This window comes from Stigmatopora argus, chromosome 2, assembly GCF_051989625.1.
Source record: "Stigmatopora argus isolate UIUO_Sarg chromosome 2, RoL_Sarg_1.0, whole genome shotgun sequence".
Taxonomy (NCBI): Eukaryota; Metazoa; Chordata; class Actinopteri; order Syngnathiformes; family Syngnathidae; genus Stigmatopora; species Stigmatopora argus.
Genome location: NC_135388.1, coordinates 11,297,608 through 11,314,476, shown reverse-complemented (window position 1 = coordinate 11,314,476; position 16,869 = coordinate 11,297,608). Strand labels below are relative to the sequence as shown.

At 40.1% G+C, this 16,869-nt stretch overlaps 1 protein-coding gene across 1 annotated transcript; it reads left to right on the top strand.

The window, feature by feature from the left end:
- The first annotated feature begins 336 nt into the window (after positions 1-336).
- On the top strand, positions 337-16,774 carry LOC144070681 (polycystin-1-like protein 2). Its single transcript, XM_077595097.1, has 43 exons — positions 337-439; positions 495-610; positions 808-1,056; positions 1,469-1,627; positions 1,787-1,975; positions 2,110-2,220; positions 2,372-2,519; positions 3,099-3,331; positions 3,422-3,832; positions 3,933-4,039; positions 4,791-4,926; positions 5,065-5,263; positions 5,340-5,451; positions 5,544-5,685; positions 6,087-6,260; positions 6,339-6,481; positions 6,559-6,738; positions 6,814-6,951; positions 7,022-7,171; positions 7,242-7,366; positions 7,969-8,089; positions 8,335-8,463; positions 8,539-8,764; positions 8,843-9,033; positions 9,123-9,353; positions 9,433-9,534; positions 9,611-9,789; positions 10,380-10,526; positions 10,709-10,908; positions 10,999-11,225; positions 11,318-11,531; positions 11,611-12,083; positions 12,191-12,287; positions 12,374-12,514; positions 12,592-12,777; positions 13,444-13,774; positions 13,851-13,984; positions 14,066-14,193; positions 14,331-14,491; positions 14,742-14,952; positions 15,414-15,515; positions 15,597-15,728; positions 15,927-16,774. The coding sequence occupies exons 2-43, from the start codon at positions 580-582 to the stop codon at positions 16,113-16,115; spliced, it is 7,389 nt and encodes a 2,462-aa protein (XP_077451223.1). The 5' UTR covers positions 337-439; positions 495-579; the 3' UTR covers positions 16,116-16,774.
- The last annotated feature ends 95 nt before the right edge of the window (positions 16,775-16,869 follow it).

The following is a 16,869-nucleotide window of genomic DNA, read 5'->3' as shown; positions in this document are numbered from 1 at the left end:
TCGTAAAGCTGCAGTAGTTTGAACGCATGTTGGTATTAAGGTGGGCTTGCATATTTTCAAAACTATAATTAATTTGATTTAAATATAACATTAGCATGTCCTCAGAGAAAACACATAAAACATCACCTTATACAGCCTACGTATGTCTCCTAGTTGTAAAATTTAAAATTCTTAAATGTATGAGACAACTGTTTGACCTCCATCTAATGCTTAAAAAATGCAGAACAGTCGCTGTTAGTCTTTTTAGCTTTTCAATTGCACTGAAGATGCCTTTAAAATGATCTGATTGTTGCTTTTGATGTGGAAAATTTGTACAGAAAAAACATATATTGATCTGGACATTTTCATCATAAGTCAAGTCAACATGAATTATTTCCAGTAAGCACCATCTGTTTCTGCAGCTGAACATCCTGAAGACAGATGAATGGCGACTGCCAAGGTAAAATTCAACATTTTGTTGCTGGTCAGTATGACAACGGTATCTCTCTCTGCAGCTTGCGGAGCCATTAGTGGATGTTGACTGTTGGCTTTTGTCTCCTTTCGAGAGCGCCCTAATCTTTGTTTGTGCACCAGAGTTATATGCGCAGCCCAAAGACAGAAAGCCATCAAGGTAAATTATCCCTATGTCTGAAATAACCCTAAGTGCGGGCTTTTGTCAGAGCCACTGACGTCATTGTCCTTTAAAATCCTGTTGTTCCCATGTTGAGCGCAAGCAATGTGCAGGTGCGGAGAAAGAAATGGAACGTATCGCTTTTGCTCTCCTGTGTTTATTTTTTCTCTTTGACTGGACGTGTTATGCTGCAAAAGAACCAGATGCTCTTTCCTGCCCCGAATACCAGGAGGCCTTCGATGGCTCCTGCTACGAGTTTGCTGGTCTGCAACGTCCTTTTCTTGGTGCCCAGAAATGGTGTGAGAGAGGTGGAGGACATGTAGCCTTCATTCTGAATGATGAGACGCAGCAGTTCCTTCAGCGGCATCTCGATCCGAAGAAAGATTGGTGGCTTGGACTGGCGCCTGCTGCGCCAAACCTCACTTTGGACACTGCTGCCACAGAGGGTGAGAGAGGGCATCTCAAATAAACTATAACATTAACTTTTGTGTATCTAACTAGCTTCCTCAATGAAAATAATCTTCCTTTAGGATGAATCAGTAAGTCGTTGATTTTCAACTGTAAAATCCCAGGAAATTTGCAGTAGGAGATATAATTGATTCGATCTGTTGATACAGCACCAGCACATACATTAATTCCCTGAAGGACCCCGTGGTTATTTGCTATTTTGGTAGAGGCTTAGTGTCAGGTGCTATGATTTACAACTTCCTTTTTATTTCCCCTGACAAAATATGAGTCATGCATCATTATTAATATTGGGTTCCATATCATTCTGTAGTCTTGTTGCTTAGATACTGGTGAGAATATTTGAAACGTGAAAAATGTGATTTTGTGTCCTTCTTCTTTTTTCAACACTAGTTTCACTGGCATGGCTGGATGGCTCGGACATCAGCTACAATAATTGGGTGAATGAGCCTAATGCACTAGCAACTTGTGGCCATATCCGCAAAAAGTCAGGCTATCGGTGGGAAGCGTCGAAGAATTGCAGTCAGGAACTCAACTTTATCTGCCAATTTGGTAAGTAAACTTAAATTGTATTTGTATGTTTTATCCCATTATTATTATTACTATTATTATTATTATTGTTGTTGTTGTTATTATTATTGTTATTATTATTATTATTGTTTTTATTATTATTATTATTATTATTATTAGATTAATTTGTTTTATTCTCAGATTCTAGGAAATCAATTGCCTGTGAAGGTCAAAATGCCACATTGCAGTGTGGATCTGGTCAAGTCATAGAAATAGGTGACAGCTTCTACGGTCGAAAAACAATTCACTACTGCCGGACCAAACTTACGACCCCACCGTCATCTCCTGAGACGGAGTGCACCTGGACAGATGTCGCAGATTCGGTGAAAGGTATTTATATGGATGCATTTTTAAAATGAAAATATACATGTAACTGCAAACATTTGCTAAGCACAAAGTGTGAAACTTGACCTGATTCTTCACTTATGAAAGATCACTCCTTTTGACCTTTTGTGTTCTTGCAGTCAGTTGCCATGGACTCCAGGCCTGCCAAGCTCCAGCAGACACCAAATCTTATGGTGAACCCTGTCCTGTTTTGGGAAGTTACTTGTCTGTGGAGTACCGCTGCAAAGATGGTCAGATATACCTCTAATGCTTCTGCATCAATAGTACACAGTGCTTACATGTGATGAAATCATCATCCGACCAAAGTGTAACTCAAGAAATTGAAAGTGAAATTGTGTTGTTGTTGTTTTTTTAATATTCAATGAGCTGACTTCCTTCCAGGTCTCCACTTGCTGATACCTAAATTGGCAGCGGTATTTGATAATGTCACCATCCATATCAAGTGGCTCTTGCAACCGTATGAGGGAAACCTTACATGTGCTCTAAATGCTGGCGATGGCCACACTATTGATGCCATCAACCCAGAAGCGTGAGCTCTGATTTGTATTTTATTCCTGTTTCTCCAATGCCACCACTTTCCAGTAATGTTTTTGTTGAACCACTAATACAATACTCTAAGTCAAAGTGGCGGCCCGGGGGCCAAATCTGTCCCGCCGCATCATTTTGTGTGGCCCGGGACAGTAAACCATGAGTGCTGACTTTCTGTTTTAGGATCAAATTAAAAGGAAGAGTATAGATGTATATTAAATTTCCTGATTTTCTCCCTTTTAAATCAATAATTGTAATTTTTTAATCATTTTTTTCTGTGTTTTTAGTTCAAAAATCATTTTATAAAATCTAAAAATATAATATAAATATAATATAAAAAAGCTAAAAAAAAATCATTGTTTTAGATCTATAAAAACTGAATATTCAGGGCTTTTATTCCAGTTCTTTTAATCCATTTATAAAAATATATATATTATATCTAAAATGGTCCGGCCCACGTGAAATCAAGTTGACATTAAAGCGGCCCACGAACCAACCCGAGTCTGACACCCCTGCTCTAGGTGAACTGGTATACACTCGAGAAGCACACATGGCAGCCTAATTTTATAATATCTGACAGGACGGAGAGCACGGTGATGCACACATTCAAAACTCCTGGAGATTTTCTAGTCACAGTGGAGTGTTCAACCAGCGACTGGCATGTGACAGCTCAAAAATCCATAAACATTCAGGAGCCCGTGGGTCAGTTTGGCGACATCAAATGCTATAGCACCAATACGTCAAAAGATGGCACTAACTGCACCCTGCTGTACACTGGAGGGCCTGTTGAACTTCAAGTCACAGTGGAGACTGGTGAGCCAAGTCTGTCTATAAACCTCAGAGAAACCATGTTTTCTTGTGTCAACTAACACCGAATGAATCAATGTTCTCTTTTCAAAATAGGTACAGATGTTGATTACATGCTTCAATATAAAGACCTTTTACTTGCAAATTCCTTGGCCGACCATGGGATTGCACCCTACAACATTACACTAAATGCAAGTGCAGTGGAGCAGCTTGGGCCTGGCTGTCACAACCTGACTCTAGGCGCCTCCAACAATGTCACTTCCCAAGCAGTGTACAGCCAATTACTATTGTGTCTCCTGGAACTAGTGGAGGGGCTGCAGGCCTCAGTGATAGCTGACAACGGTCAGTGTCCCGACTCCAGTGACATGGTTATCGGTGTGTCGCTCGAACATGGAGCCCCCGCGCGGCTTCTCTTCACACTAACTGCCAATAATGTCACACACTCTGAGACCAGAGAGATGCTCAATGGAAGCTTACAAACGTACACATTTGAGAAGCCATTTGAAGGTATTCCAAATGAATGGCATGAATTCAACCACTCATTGAATCTTACTGTATATATTCATAGCTCCAAAATAACTTTAAAAACACTTTTTTATTTATTCAGGTTCATTCAAATTAAATGTGCAAGCAGTGAACGCTTTCTCGACATCTGATTTCAATGTGAGCTTAGAAAGCATATTCCTGGCATGCGAGAACTACTCCGCAAATGTGGTATGTATTACGCAACTATAGAAATGAGTGATAAGGGTAGGACTGTTGGCAAAATTTTAGGTTGAGATTTGTACTCATGTAAAATAGTAAAACTCTATAAAATGCGTCAAAAATGATGACAAATGATATTTTTTTGCAGTGCATGTAATTTTAACACAACACTGATCAAATTCTAGGATAACATTATTTCAAAACCTGTACCATTAATATGAGCTAATATAATTTGCACAACTCAGCTGTTTTATTATTATTCATCTTTTAAAATGTGGAAGTTGAAATGACTGAAAACATGTCTTTGCACAAAATTGCGCACCCCTTTTAAATAAGAAGGGGCTAATTAATAGCAATAACATTTAATCTGGTGGCTCGGCGCCCGAGTGAGTAGCACGTCAGCCTTACAGTTCTGGAGTCGAGGGTTCGATCCCAGATCGGTCTTCATTGGGTGGAGTTTGCATGTTCTACCAGGGCTTGCGGGGGGTTTCTCTGGGTACTCCCTTTTCCTCCCAGATCCCAAAAGCAGGGTAGCCTGGTTGAACACTCTAAAATGCTCCTGATAGTTGTCCTTTGTCTCCTTGTGGCCTGCGATTGGCTGGCCACCGATTCAGGGTGGCCCCCTAGTTAGCTAAGATAGGCTCTGGCACCCCCCGGATAACCAGTTCAGAAAATGAATGAATGTATTCAATCCTATGGTAAACGGGAGTCAGTGAAGACGCTGTTATTTGGTGTCATTAATGTTTGTTTTCATTTTCAGAGTGCTGGTGAAACATATGACTTGAAAGTCATTTCCGCTCCAGACTCTGTGGTCGACTACACTCACAACGTCACCCTCAGCATTAATGGAAGTGTGTCAATGCCCAGCAAAGGAATCACATTTAAGTGGAAATGCCGTAAGTGCAATTGTTCCCCTTTCCGGACGAATTCGGTAACATGGGTATTTCAAGTCATTGTATACTATACTATAGCAGAGAGCAATGTATGGTCATAAATATGAATGTTTACGTGATACAAATTATTTGTTTTTGCAGGAGGGGACTGCAAATGCAACAACCAAACAAATGATGAAACCCACGTGATTGACAAAGAGTGCCTTCCAAAGCCATTTGAGATGGCCGTCTATACTGTGATTGTGAAGAAAACAGCTTGGTTTAGAAAATGGAGCCGACTCGCTTCTGCTTCCAAGTGCATATCTGTTGTCTCAGAGGAGTATAAAAATGTCACCATCAGGTAAAACATTGAATTATGACATCAATACTAAATACAAATATTGAATTGATATTTTTACTTTTCTTAATTCAAACAGTTGTGATAATTGCACTTCAATTAATGTCCATGAACCTGTGAAGATGAGACTGAGCTGTGTTGCACCTTGCCCAGAGGTGGATTGGTACATGGAAGATTCAAAACCACTGACGGCAAGACGTCGTCAGACATTTCTGTCATTGTTTAACAATATCCTTCAGGGGATAACCAGTTTAAGGTGATTTTTTTTCTTTTCGTTTCACAGGGTGACCTTGACACCTGTTACTCACAAGAAAGGAGAAAGCCATTGATGATAAAGCAAGAGGGCAACTCAGAGTTTATTGTAAACAGCCAGGAGTTGAAATATTCAAGGGACAATTTACTCAACATCACAGTGATTGCTCAAGGTGTGTTTTAAAAATATCTTTGGGTCAGAAAGAGGTTTACAGTAGTCTGTATTTGGTATCCAATTTTTACTATACAATAAACAATTTTTGGTCTACATATGTAAATGTCAGGTGTTTTATTATTTTTAATAATAATACTAACCATTAATGTATATTTGTATATTATTTTTATGAATATAAGATTATAAATAAAAGCAAAAATCATAATCAAACACAATTAAATCAATTAAAATGAATAAAAACTGAAATAGTATGTCTGGTTATGGTCCTCAATAACACTCATTTTAATTTCAGAGTATTTGAATGAGTGCCGTAAAAAAGATAATTACTTACTAGGTGGAAGAATGACTGTTTGACCTCTGTGAGCACATTCGGTAAACAATGTGTCTTTGTCAATCTAGGGACATCAGGACTCAGTTTTGCCAGGTACACACTGCCCATACCGGATCCAGAGCCAACCCCATCGTGCAGCATCTTTCCACTGTCAGGCACTGTGCTGGACTCATTTGATATCACCTGCCAAGCTAGTTCTTTCTGTTCTTCAGGCTGTCAATATTGCTTCCAGACAGACACAGGTGAGGAAAACAAAATTGGTCAGGTGAATAACAGACCAACCAACCTACAGATTTTACACTGTCCCATTTGTCTTGAAGGCAAACATCTGCGTTGTAGCAATGTAGAGTCTGTGAAATCCATTCTATTGCCTGCTGGAGATGAAAACAACAACTACAATTTGTCTATTGTGGTGACTGTGAAAAATGACAATGCAGAAGTTACCACTATTGTCCACACTCAGGTATTCCACACGACAAGACTTCCTTGAAGAAAAGCAGCGTATTTAAACATTTGACTTACTTACTACTGACTTAAAAGGTACGGAATAACAATTCCAGTGCTTCTGTGGAGACGCTCCAGTCAATTCTAGAAGATACAGTTTCCCAGTTGGAGCAGGATGGTCTTCTCTCTGGCGAGACCCTCGGCCAGATCGTCACTTCCGTAGCCGACATCCTAAACACCGAGGCTGACGAGGATCAGAAGGACGCGAGGACAAAGGTACGTACTTAGGAACGATTGTGTTCTGTAATAGTTGAGTCATGTGATATATCAATACAATATTCTTTTCTTCAGCTTAGAGAGCAGATGCTGAGCAAAATGAGCACTGTGCTCTTGGATTCGCCCTCAAACACAAGTCTTGTAGTACAAGTGACAGCCAGAGCTGTGGCCGGACTTACGCAGCGCTCCGATGAGCTCAGTCCAGCTGCCCAGGTACTGCTCACATGGTTGGACTTTGCGAGAGGACTCAATTATCTTTTTTCCCCCCTTCTTTTCATTTTAGGAAGAGGCAAGCTCATTGTTGGTTGACTTGAGCGCTTCCCTCAACACTATTAGTGTTAATCACGATGGTAGTGGCGGTGATGGAGAAGTTGTGGATGGAGCTGCACCAATAGTTGAAGCGGCCAGTAATATTTTGAATGCTTCTTCAAATGTGAGAGCAAATTTGATGTGTTTATTGTCAGTTTTTTAAAAGTCATAACTAAACGGAATGTGTTCTTCAGGAAAAAGTTTCTAATTCCCTCCTGACTGGGATTAGTAATGTACAGAATGCCTTGTTGAATCATAAAGAGTTAAATGGAGATCCTATCATCATTGATTCCAATCAGATCAGCGTTTATGTTAACAGGTAAGAGGAGATTGTTTTTTTATACATAAATAGATTGATAATAATGTCAAAGATAATAGACAAAAGAACAGGTTTTAATCCACCTCTTGTACTCAGTCAATATTTACTTTGTGTAATTCAAACAATAATTTGCAGTAGTATGAGTGTGGTTGGTGCTTATTTTCCCATGTGAAATGAAAAAGGGTATGAATAATTTAATTTACAAAATAAATGTACAATATTGTAATAATATATATTTTTTAATAATTAATTCAAAAATTACAACAACATCAATAAGGTGTGGCCCGTGTGTATTTTTCCCTAGACATTTTAAGTTGTTTTTCTTTTTAATCCTTTATGGTTTAGCATAACTCAATCTAATGATAACTTGGTGTTTTTTAATTTTTTTTTACTAAAAACTTTAGTTAGCGGCTTAAAAAACATTAGTCCTCTTTTGGGATTCTTTGATGCACCCCACCAGACTCTGTTTTCAGCTCCAGCACCCCTCTGATAAATTGAGTTTGACAGCCATGGTCTAACATTGTACGGTATACGGAATGCCATGGATAGCGATTGGAATTCAGATATCATGAAAATCCAAATAAGCTTGGGCTTCTCTGCAGGATTTCTCCTGGAACGATGCAGACACAGGATATAAACATACAGAGGAGCAGCTCATCTAAATTTTCCTTTCCGAGTCTACCTGCTGATGTTGTCTCGCCAGATGAGCCTGTCGATGTTCGAGTAGGTGTATGTCATTTGTTAGTGCAGGATTCATTTAAAAAGAAAATTTGGAAATAACTTTTGTTTGCCTCATCTAGCTACATGTTAGGGGGGTGGCTGGGTTGCGGGATAAACATGGCTAAACAATGACGATGGACTTCAGAATCAAGCTATGTCTCCTTTTGGGACGCAGCCATTTTGTATTGGATCTTATTCAAGCGGCCCTGCGTCCTCACCTGCAAAAACGTGTATGTTATGTCTCATAGATGATGAGTTTTGAAAAGAACCCATACTCTTGGACAGGCGGAAATATTTCAGGAACTGTGGGATCGGTCTCTCTCACAAGAACAAACGGCACCATCATCCCTGTTAAGAATTTGCCTGAGGAGATTGAGGTACTATAAGTAAGATGAAAAATATACTTCAACTCATGTACACGCTAAAGTGTTTTGTGTTACTGGGGTTGTCAGATTCTGCTCCCCAGAACGGACCTTGGGCAGGAGAACAGTACGGTCCTGGACCTGGCCAATTACAGCACCTTAATAATTGACATTCCCTCACCTGATGTTACACTGGTGTTGAAAATGGAGCCCTCTGAAAACATTACTTTTGTGGTACTCCTGGGGTTCAAGAATTATCCAACAGTTGAAGATCATGTAGCCAAAATTCAGATGCCGCTTGAGAATGTGAAAGAAGGTATGTAAAGTGACTATTTTTGCTAATTAAAAAAGCTTAACACCACAAAGACTTGTTTTATTATGCCGTTTACCACAGAGGAAAAATTTACTTGGGTCGTGACTCCTCAAGATAGAACAGGAGATGTCGGTGCACACTTTCTCGTCCTGAAACCCAAAGTAGCACCAGGCGTTAAATCTGTTAATGCCACGGTCAATATCGTAACCATTGCCGCCCAGTGCAAATATTGGGATGAAGATGAGTCCTCCTGGAGTGAAGATGGATGCAGGGTAAATGTGAAACTCTTTCATTATCATGACTTTTGAAAAACATCACACTCATCCCCTCACATGGTTTTACCCTTCTTTTTTTTCTACAGGTTGGCCCACTCACCACACCTTTACTCACCCAGTGTCTATGTAACCACTTAACCTTTTTTGGCAGCTCTTTCTTTGTCATGCCAAATTTAGTGGACGTGTCCCGTACTGCAGAGCTTTTCGCCACTTTCTTCAACAATCCTGTTGTTGTATGTTTTGTGGGAGCCATTTTCGGTGCTTATCTCCTGGTAGTTGTATGGGCACGCAGAAAAGACATACAGGACTCAACTAAGGTAAACCTTAACTGTTCACATGACTGGTGCTTTTGATGAATCACATGAATTCTAATGCTTTTTTTCATTTAACCTCAAGGTCAAAATAACAATGCTGGATGATAACGACCCATTAGCAGAATATTGCTATATGCTGACTATTGGCACTGGGCATCGCCATGGTGCATCCACCTCCTCACAGGTCAGTCACAGTCGCCTGTCCTTGAACTATGGCAATGGGAATCATCATGTTTTTCAAGCATCACGCCCATTTCTAGGTGACGCTAACCCTGCTGGGAACTGAGGGGGAAAGCGAGCCCCACCACCTGACTGATCTAGAAAAACCTTTGTTTGAAAGGGGGGCGGATGACGTATTTCTCTTGACCACGCACTTTTCCCTTGGAGAACTGCAAAGCATCAGGCTGTGGCATGACAACTCAGGCACACATCCGGCATGGTACTACTCACAGACTTGACTTTGTGCTGTTAGAGGTGCCACGAAATACCACTTTAAAATGCTTGCAGACAGTACGTAGTTTGTATTCAAAGCATCCCAAAAGTGACAGAAAATGCTTAATCATGAAATTAGATCCCAATTAGTTTTCCTTTTTCTTGGCCCCACCCATGAAAAAATATCCAAACGGAAGATGATGTCACACCCAGAATGAGCTGCAGATGTTTGCAGTCAGCTAGCTTGCTTTCCATAAGCTTTCTCGTCTCTTGTTGCTATGTATGTACTCGCTAGTATAGCAGTAGAAAGCTAGAAGACATCAATTTTGATTGCAATTTCACAACAATAATTGCAAAAAATATATATATTGGGTGTTTTGTTCCGATGCATTTGCATTGTGTGGAATAACTGAAATGGAAATTGATTAGACATCTAGCGCCGTTAATATAAGTGGATTTTTGTGCCTGTCAACTTAGGGGTTGTGAGACCCTTTGGGATATTTGTTGTGATTAATTGCTCCATAAATAAATATTGACTTGACATGAGATGAGTCTTGTATACAATGATGAACAAAAGAATATCAATTCTGCATGCAGGTATGTTAATAAAGTAATGGTGCAAGATCTGGAGACTGGACAGAAGTGGCACTTCCTTTGTAACTCCTGGCTCGCTGTCGATGTTGGAGACTGCGCCCTTGACAAGGTCTTCCCAGTTGCCACAGAGGAGGATCTGAAGAGATTTAGGTAAGGCCAGCTAACAGTCTGATCATGATTTATAATCTCAAAAATATATATTTTTAATAAATAAAAAATACAATAGATACAGTTTTTCCCTTTCATTTTTCATTTAAAAAAAAACAAACAAAAAAGATGATGAATAAATAAAGATGTGTATGACTTCCCTATTCTACCTTTTGCCCTTCTAGCAATCTATTCTTCATGAAGACAGCTAAGGACTTCCGTGATGGACACATCTGGTTCTCTGTCATCAGTCGACCCCCATCCAGCACGTTCACACGTGTGCAGCGAGTGTCCTGCTGCTTTTCCTTACTCCTCTGCACCATGTTGACAAGCATCATGTTTTGGGGCATCCCCACAGATCCTTCAGAGCAGACCATGGATTTGGGTAGTCTCTAATTACACTGTGTTTGTTGCAATAAGAGCCCATATTTCATCAGTGTTTCAACACAAGGCAACATGGTTCGTGTATTTGCAGGTCACATCGAATTCACCTGGCAACAGGTCATGATCGGTATCCAAAGTTCCATCATCATGTTTCCTATCAATCTCCTCATTGTGAGCATCTTCAGAAATACTCGTCCACGGGAAAAGGCTGCAAAAGCAGACAAAAGCAAACAGGGAAAGACGGTTAAAGTGTCTCCCTCGCAAGCCTCTTCCCCCCAGAGAGAGCAAAAGGACATAACACCTGACACGGTGCTGAAGGTCAGCAGTGATAAAACTCTACTCCATACGTCATTGAAGAATTATTTATTTTGATGAGTGTTTGCTTTCTCAATTTTTGGTTTCTACATCAGGACATCAAAAGAATAGCCCAATCCCTGTCAAAGGCCATGAAGAGTCCCCTTCCTCATTTGGATCTTCGACCTGGTCAACAGACTGACATCAACACCCTATTGTCTCTGGTAGAAGACATTATTAGGCAGCAAAACCGGACATCATCTGACTTTTACACTGATACTGCCAAACGAGAACGCTCAATCCTCAGTCTCGGGGCAGTTGATCTCCAAGGTAATCCAAATGACTCTCTAGCTTGAATAAAATCATGTTGCTTGTACATAATACTGTCTCCCAAATTGCAAATGTGCAGAAAAGACTGTTTGGGGTAGTCCAGAGAAGACCTCAGATGAAGTCACAAAGAAGAGTAACAACAGCAGGTATCTATACAGGCAGCTGCGTCATGTTGAGAAGAAGCTGGGTTTTCTGGGATCTTCTCGATTTCCGAACCCAGACAGCTACAACAAAGCTATGCAGCAAGTTCAGGGTATGAAACATCTCCTGGAGTTTCACCTACCATCACCCAGCCTTGATGGAGAACAATCGGAGCGTAGTCCCAGTCCAGAAGAGAGCATCAACAAAGGCCCAGCCAAGAAATGCTGTCAAGGCGGGCTGCCATGGTGGTTTGTCTTTATAGGCTGGACATTAGTGATAGCAACCAGTTGTGTCTCCGGATACTTTACCATGATGTATGGACTGACATATGGGAAAGATCGCTCGATAAGCTGGTTGATCTCCATGTTGGTGTCCTTCTTTGAAAGTCTATTCATCACACAACCACTTAAGGTGAGGACAGAATAGTGTAGATTTTTATGCGGTCTCTTGTTTATATGCTGTACTGTGGGTGGCATACACACATGGGCGATGATGACACAAGCAACGTTGTGTTATAGGTTCTTGGCTTTGCCGCTTTCTTCGCTCTTGTTCTGAAGAAGGTCGATCAGGAGGAATATGGAGAACCTCAGATTGACGAGAGCCTCAAAAACTCGGGTAGTTCAAGGCTGTATTGTATTGGGCTGCAATTTTACTAGTAGAAACATGAAAGAAGCAGCACATGATTTTAATGTGATTCTCAGATGATCCTGATGGGGTGCGAGCAGCACGGAGGGACAGCACGTGCAGTTTCTACCAGCCACCACCTCCAACAGACATAGAGAAGATGAGGAACAACATGATTAAAGAGCAGAAAGTATTTGCTCTCATAAGAGAGATTCTTGGTAAAAACCCGCCCTACATGGCTTAGCTTAATCAGAATAAACAAGATGCCATCATGAGGTATTTGCTTATCATGCAGCTTACATGGGCTTTATGTGGATGTTGCTCTTGGTGGCGTATGGGCAGAGGGATCCCAACGCTTATTTCCTGACCCAGCACATACGCCAGAGCTTTAGCAAAGGCATCGCTGACACTATGAGTATTCAAGATGTGTTTAATTGGGCAAACACTACTCTGCTGACCAACTTGTTCGGAGAACACCCAGGTGATTTTAATGTGTTTATTATCTGTGAACACATAAATTCAATTCTTAGTATTATTTATACACTGCCAGCAAAACATTTTAACATCCACGGGTGAGCGCAGTTTGACTTGCTCAACTTTTGAACACATACTGTATGTCCAACTATACAATGACTCTTTTGTTTTTGTTTTCCCCTTCTATAATTGCCTTTGCTGACTCTATGACCTTTGACTTCATTACCCTATAATTTAATCACCTCTTCAGTTTTGAAGACAATACTCAAGCTCTGCCTTCCACAGGTTTCACCAACTGGCGGAGATAAATATATATGTTACCTAAGTGTAAGTAGCATTGCAAGCTCGATATACAAATTGAAGAGAAGGAAAAGAAGAGGGAAGATAGGTCAGATAGGGGTGTGATTGAGCATATTAGGTGTATAACCAAGGTTACTGATGTGTAATGGCATACTCAGAATTAGGATAAATCACATGTAAGCAAAATGAGTCAATATCCTACTTTTAAGTATGAAATTGCTGTTTCAGTCGTTGAATAATGCCTGCCCATCCATGTCAAAAGAAATGAGAGGTCTGTCGCTGTCAATGGCAGTTATACTTAATGTAAAAAAAATGGCAAAAAGATTGTTAACACGAGTAGCTATAATGGTTTCTTTCTTGGTACTGGTCACAGGATTCATCACAGATGGAAACTCAAAGCTGGTGGGTAATGCCCGCCTTCGCCAGTTGAGGGTTCAGAAAAACTCTTGTCATGTGGCACGTCGCTTGCAACATGCAGTGCATGACTGCCACGCTCTGTACTCATGGGAGTCAGAGGACATGGGCTTCTACAGTCAAGGCTGGAGCTCTTCTGCTGTGGATAATACAACACAGATTCAACCTAGCCCTTGGAAGTACCTGTCCCAGGGTAAACTGAGAGCCTACCCCATCTGGGGAAACATGGCACTCTACAGGGGTGGAGGCTTTGTGCTGGATCTTGGACCAGATCTTGAAAATTCCAGCAGGTATTATATTTTACATAATGTGTTATGAGCCATTTTTAAATTTGATTTATGGAAATCAATTGTATGCTCCCTTCAGATGGCTCCAATATCTTTATGAAAACCGTTGGTTTGATGCATACACGCAAGCAATCTTTGTTGAGTTCACCGTATACAACGCCAATGTCAACCTCTTCTGCATTGTCACGCTCATGCTTGAGACCACAGCACTAGGTAAAAGTCCAAATTTGTCATGACACGCAAACCTCAAGCCTTTACTGTATTTATTCCATATTCCATTGTCGTTAATACAAGGGGCCTTCCAGTTCCGTAGTGAGCTTCAAAATGTTCGGCTCTACCAATCGACCGGGGGACTGCACATCTTTGTCATGGCATCCGAAGCTATATACTTTCTTTTCATTCTATATTACATGTTTGTTCAGGTATGTATGTTCAAGACTGATTGACACTCAATGCACTTTGAGCTGTTGGATGAAACAAGCATCCAAACATGAATATAAAGTGGAAGCCATAAGAGAAATTGAACTTGTATTTCGCTGTATTTTAAATATTCTGTTAGGCAAAGGTGATGAAGCAACAGAAATGGGCTTATTTCAAAAGTAAATTGAACCTGCTCGAGCTGGCCATCATCCTTCTGAGTTGGAGCTCCTTGTCTGTCTTCATCAAGAGGACTCTACTGGGGAAGCGGGACATCGAATACTACCAAAACCACAGAGACCAGTATGCTCATATTTTTATGAATCTCTTGTAGTAGTCTTCAATGTGTTTGGAATACTTGCACAAAAAATAGTAAATGGCTTTGTCAAGAAGATGAACCCTTTAGAGGGCAAGTTACTTTTGTGTGATTATGTGACGGGATTTTTTCCCAACGACAAAACTTGAATTCTAAATTGTAGTATAACAATGCGACATCTTCAGATATGCCAAAACTTGAATTCTAAATTGTAATATAACAATGTGTTGTCTCCAGATATGCCAGTTTCCATGAGACAGCCAAGGCTGATGCAGTGCTAGGCTATCTGATTGCCTTCCTGGTGCTGCTGGCCACAGTCAAACTCTGGCACCTGCTGAGACTCAACCCGAAGCTTCACATGATCACCGCAACGCTGCAGCGAGCCTGGACTGATATCTCCGGCTTCCTGGTGGTCATCACCATCATGTTTCTGGCCTACTCCATTGCTGTGAGCCGTTTCCCACGCTGCTAGAAATGTTTTTCCTCTTCGTTTGTTGATGTTATGCGAACAAAGCCAAAAGAATCATTGCACAATAATCCATAGATGCTATGAAAATATTTCCCCGATGGTTTGAGCGCCATTGAGATGACATCACAGCAATCTGGCAGGGTTGTAAATCATATGATTTTGTGGTGAGGCCACAAAACAATTGAGGATTAACAGTTTGCTCCCTTCATGACAGCAGCATTTATTTATAAGCGACAATATTGAAAAAGAGAGAAGAATTATGTAAAATAATTAATTACTATTGCAAGTATTTCATTACCAATGATGCTAGCTAGAGCTGTCTAATATTTCTGAGTGTTAACTGGGAAAGTCTAGTCTAATTTATGCAGACATTTTGTTAGCGCCATATTTCTTCCGTTCTTTACGTTTAAATCCCATAAATTATACATTCTGTTTTTCAGTCAAACCTGATGTATGGGTGGAAGCTGTACTCCTATCGCACTCTATTTAATGCAGCCCAGACGATGGTCAGCCTGCAGTTGGGCATTTTTAACTATGACGAGGTAAAATCCGTTATTCTTTAAAACTCTTAGTTTGCAATGTGAATGTGGCATCTTAATATTTGTCCTTGTTGTATTGAAAAGATTCTCAGTTACAACCCAGTCTTGGGCGCCTTCCTCATCGGTTCCTGTATTGTGTTCATGACGTTTGTGGTGCTCAACCTCTTCATCTCAGTCATCCTAGTGGCATTCAGTGAAGAGCAGATACATCACAAGGTAACTTTCATGCACAGTTTGCAGAATTGTAGCAAAAGTTAAAAGTAGCCCTCTCAATAATTACTTAAGTATTAGTACTCGGAACAAAAAGATCTCAAGTACACGGTAACTGGTGAGAAGCTTCTTATTTGTTTTGAATAGTATACAAATGATTATTACTACTGATAATTGCACTAAGTTGGTTGTGATTAATTGCAGCCATCGGAAGAGGAAGAGATAGTGGACCTGATGATGATGAAACTTGGCAGTTTGTTCGGAATTAAATGCAAGAGTAAGCAAGGAGAAGGTGACCTGAGCGAGAAGACCGGACTTTCATGTGCTTCAAATAATGGAATTTCCACCATTTCTCCAGGAGGCGATGACAAGGACTCTTATGTTCTACTTTAGTCAACGTTATTACAATATGCTAGTATACAATGCACGAGGGCTTACATAGGCCGCTGTTGTCGCTTTCAGTTGTTGACCTCATTTTCTGCAACCTTGCTCTAAATGCACATCAGGGCCTCTGTACGTGCATTTCAACTGTAATATGTTTTCAGTTAGAGCTGTATAGTATGCTCAATGAGTTAGACAACTGAATTTGTACTGCTGGAAATTTTTAAACTCAACTTGAGTCAAAATTGTGCTTTTGTGGTGTAGAAAAATACCTGCTCAAAGTGTAATATTGTAGACATGAAATTGTGACCGATTATGTTCTTAAAATCTTAGTTTTTTAAAAATCTGTAAACCACTAAACCTGTTGCTAAAATAATCAAATGGTTTTTATTGTGCATTGTTTTGAGATTCTGATGGGTGGGATTGAAGTATTAAAAATTACACTAAAGAAGGACATTATCAGCATGAATGTATAATGCATTAAATCAGATTAAGTAAAAGGCCAGTTGTATTAAACTTTTAAGGCAAACCATTGTAATGTAATTACAAAGCAAAACTGGCTTAAGCATTTATTATAGATTCATCTACGTTGTAGGAGAATTTGTTATGTGTTTGTTTAATTGTTTACCAGTGAATGGCTTGCAACTAAAATAAACTTCTTGGGTCTACTATTTTTTGTGCATTTTATTTTTTTCCAATGATGCTGGTAATACACCATTGGATTTTTTTTATGTGGTAGACCCTACTTGCAATAGCCCTCAATAGG

Bases quoted from the DNA above. Each gene is read 5' to 3' on its own strand.
- LOC144070681 (XM_077595097.1), top strand. From the start codon at position 580: ATGCGCAGCCCAAAGACAGAAAGCCATCAAG. The intron at 3,833-3,932 runs GTATTCCAAATG...TTATTTATTCAG, and splicing joins ATTTGAGAAGCCATTTGAAG to GTTCATTCAAATTAAATGTG. The intron at 5,264-5,339 runs GTAAAACATTGA...TAATTCAAACAG, and splicing joins TATAAAAATGTCACCATCAG to TTGTGATAATTGCACTTCAA.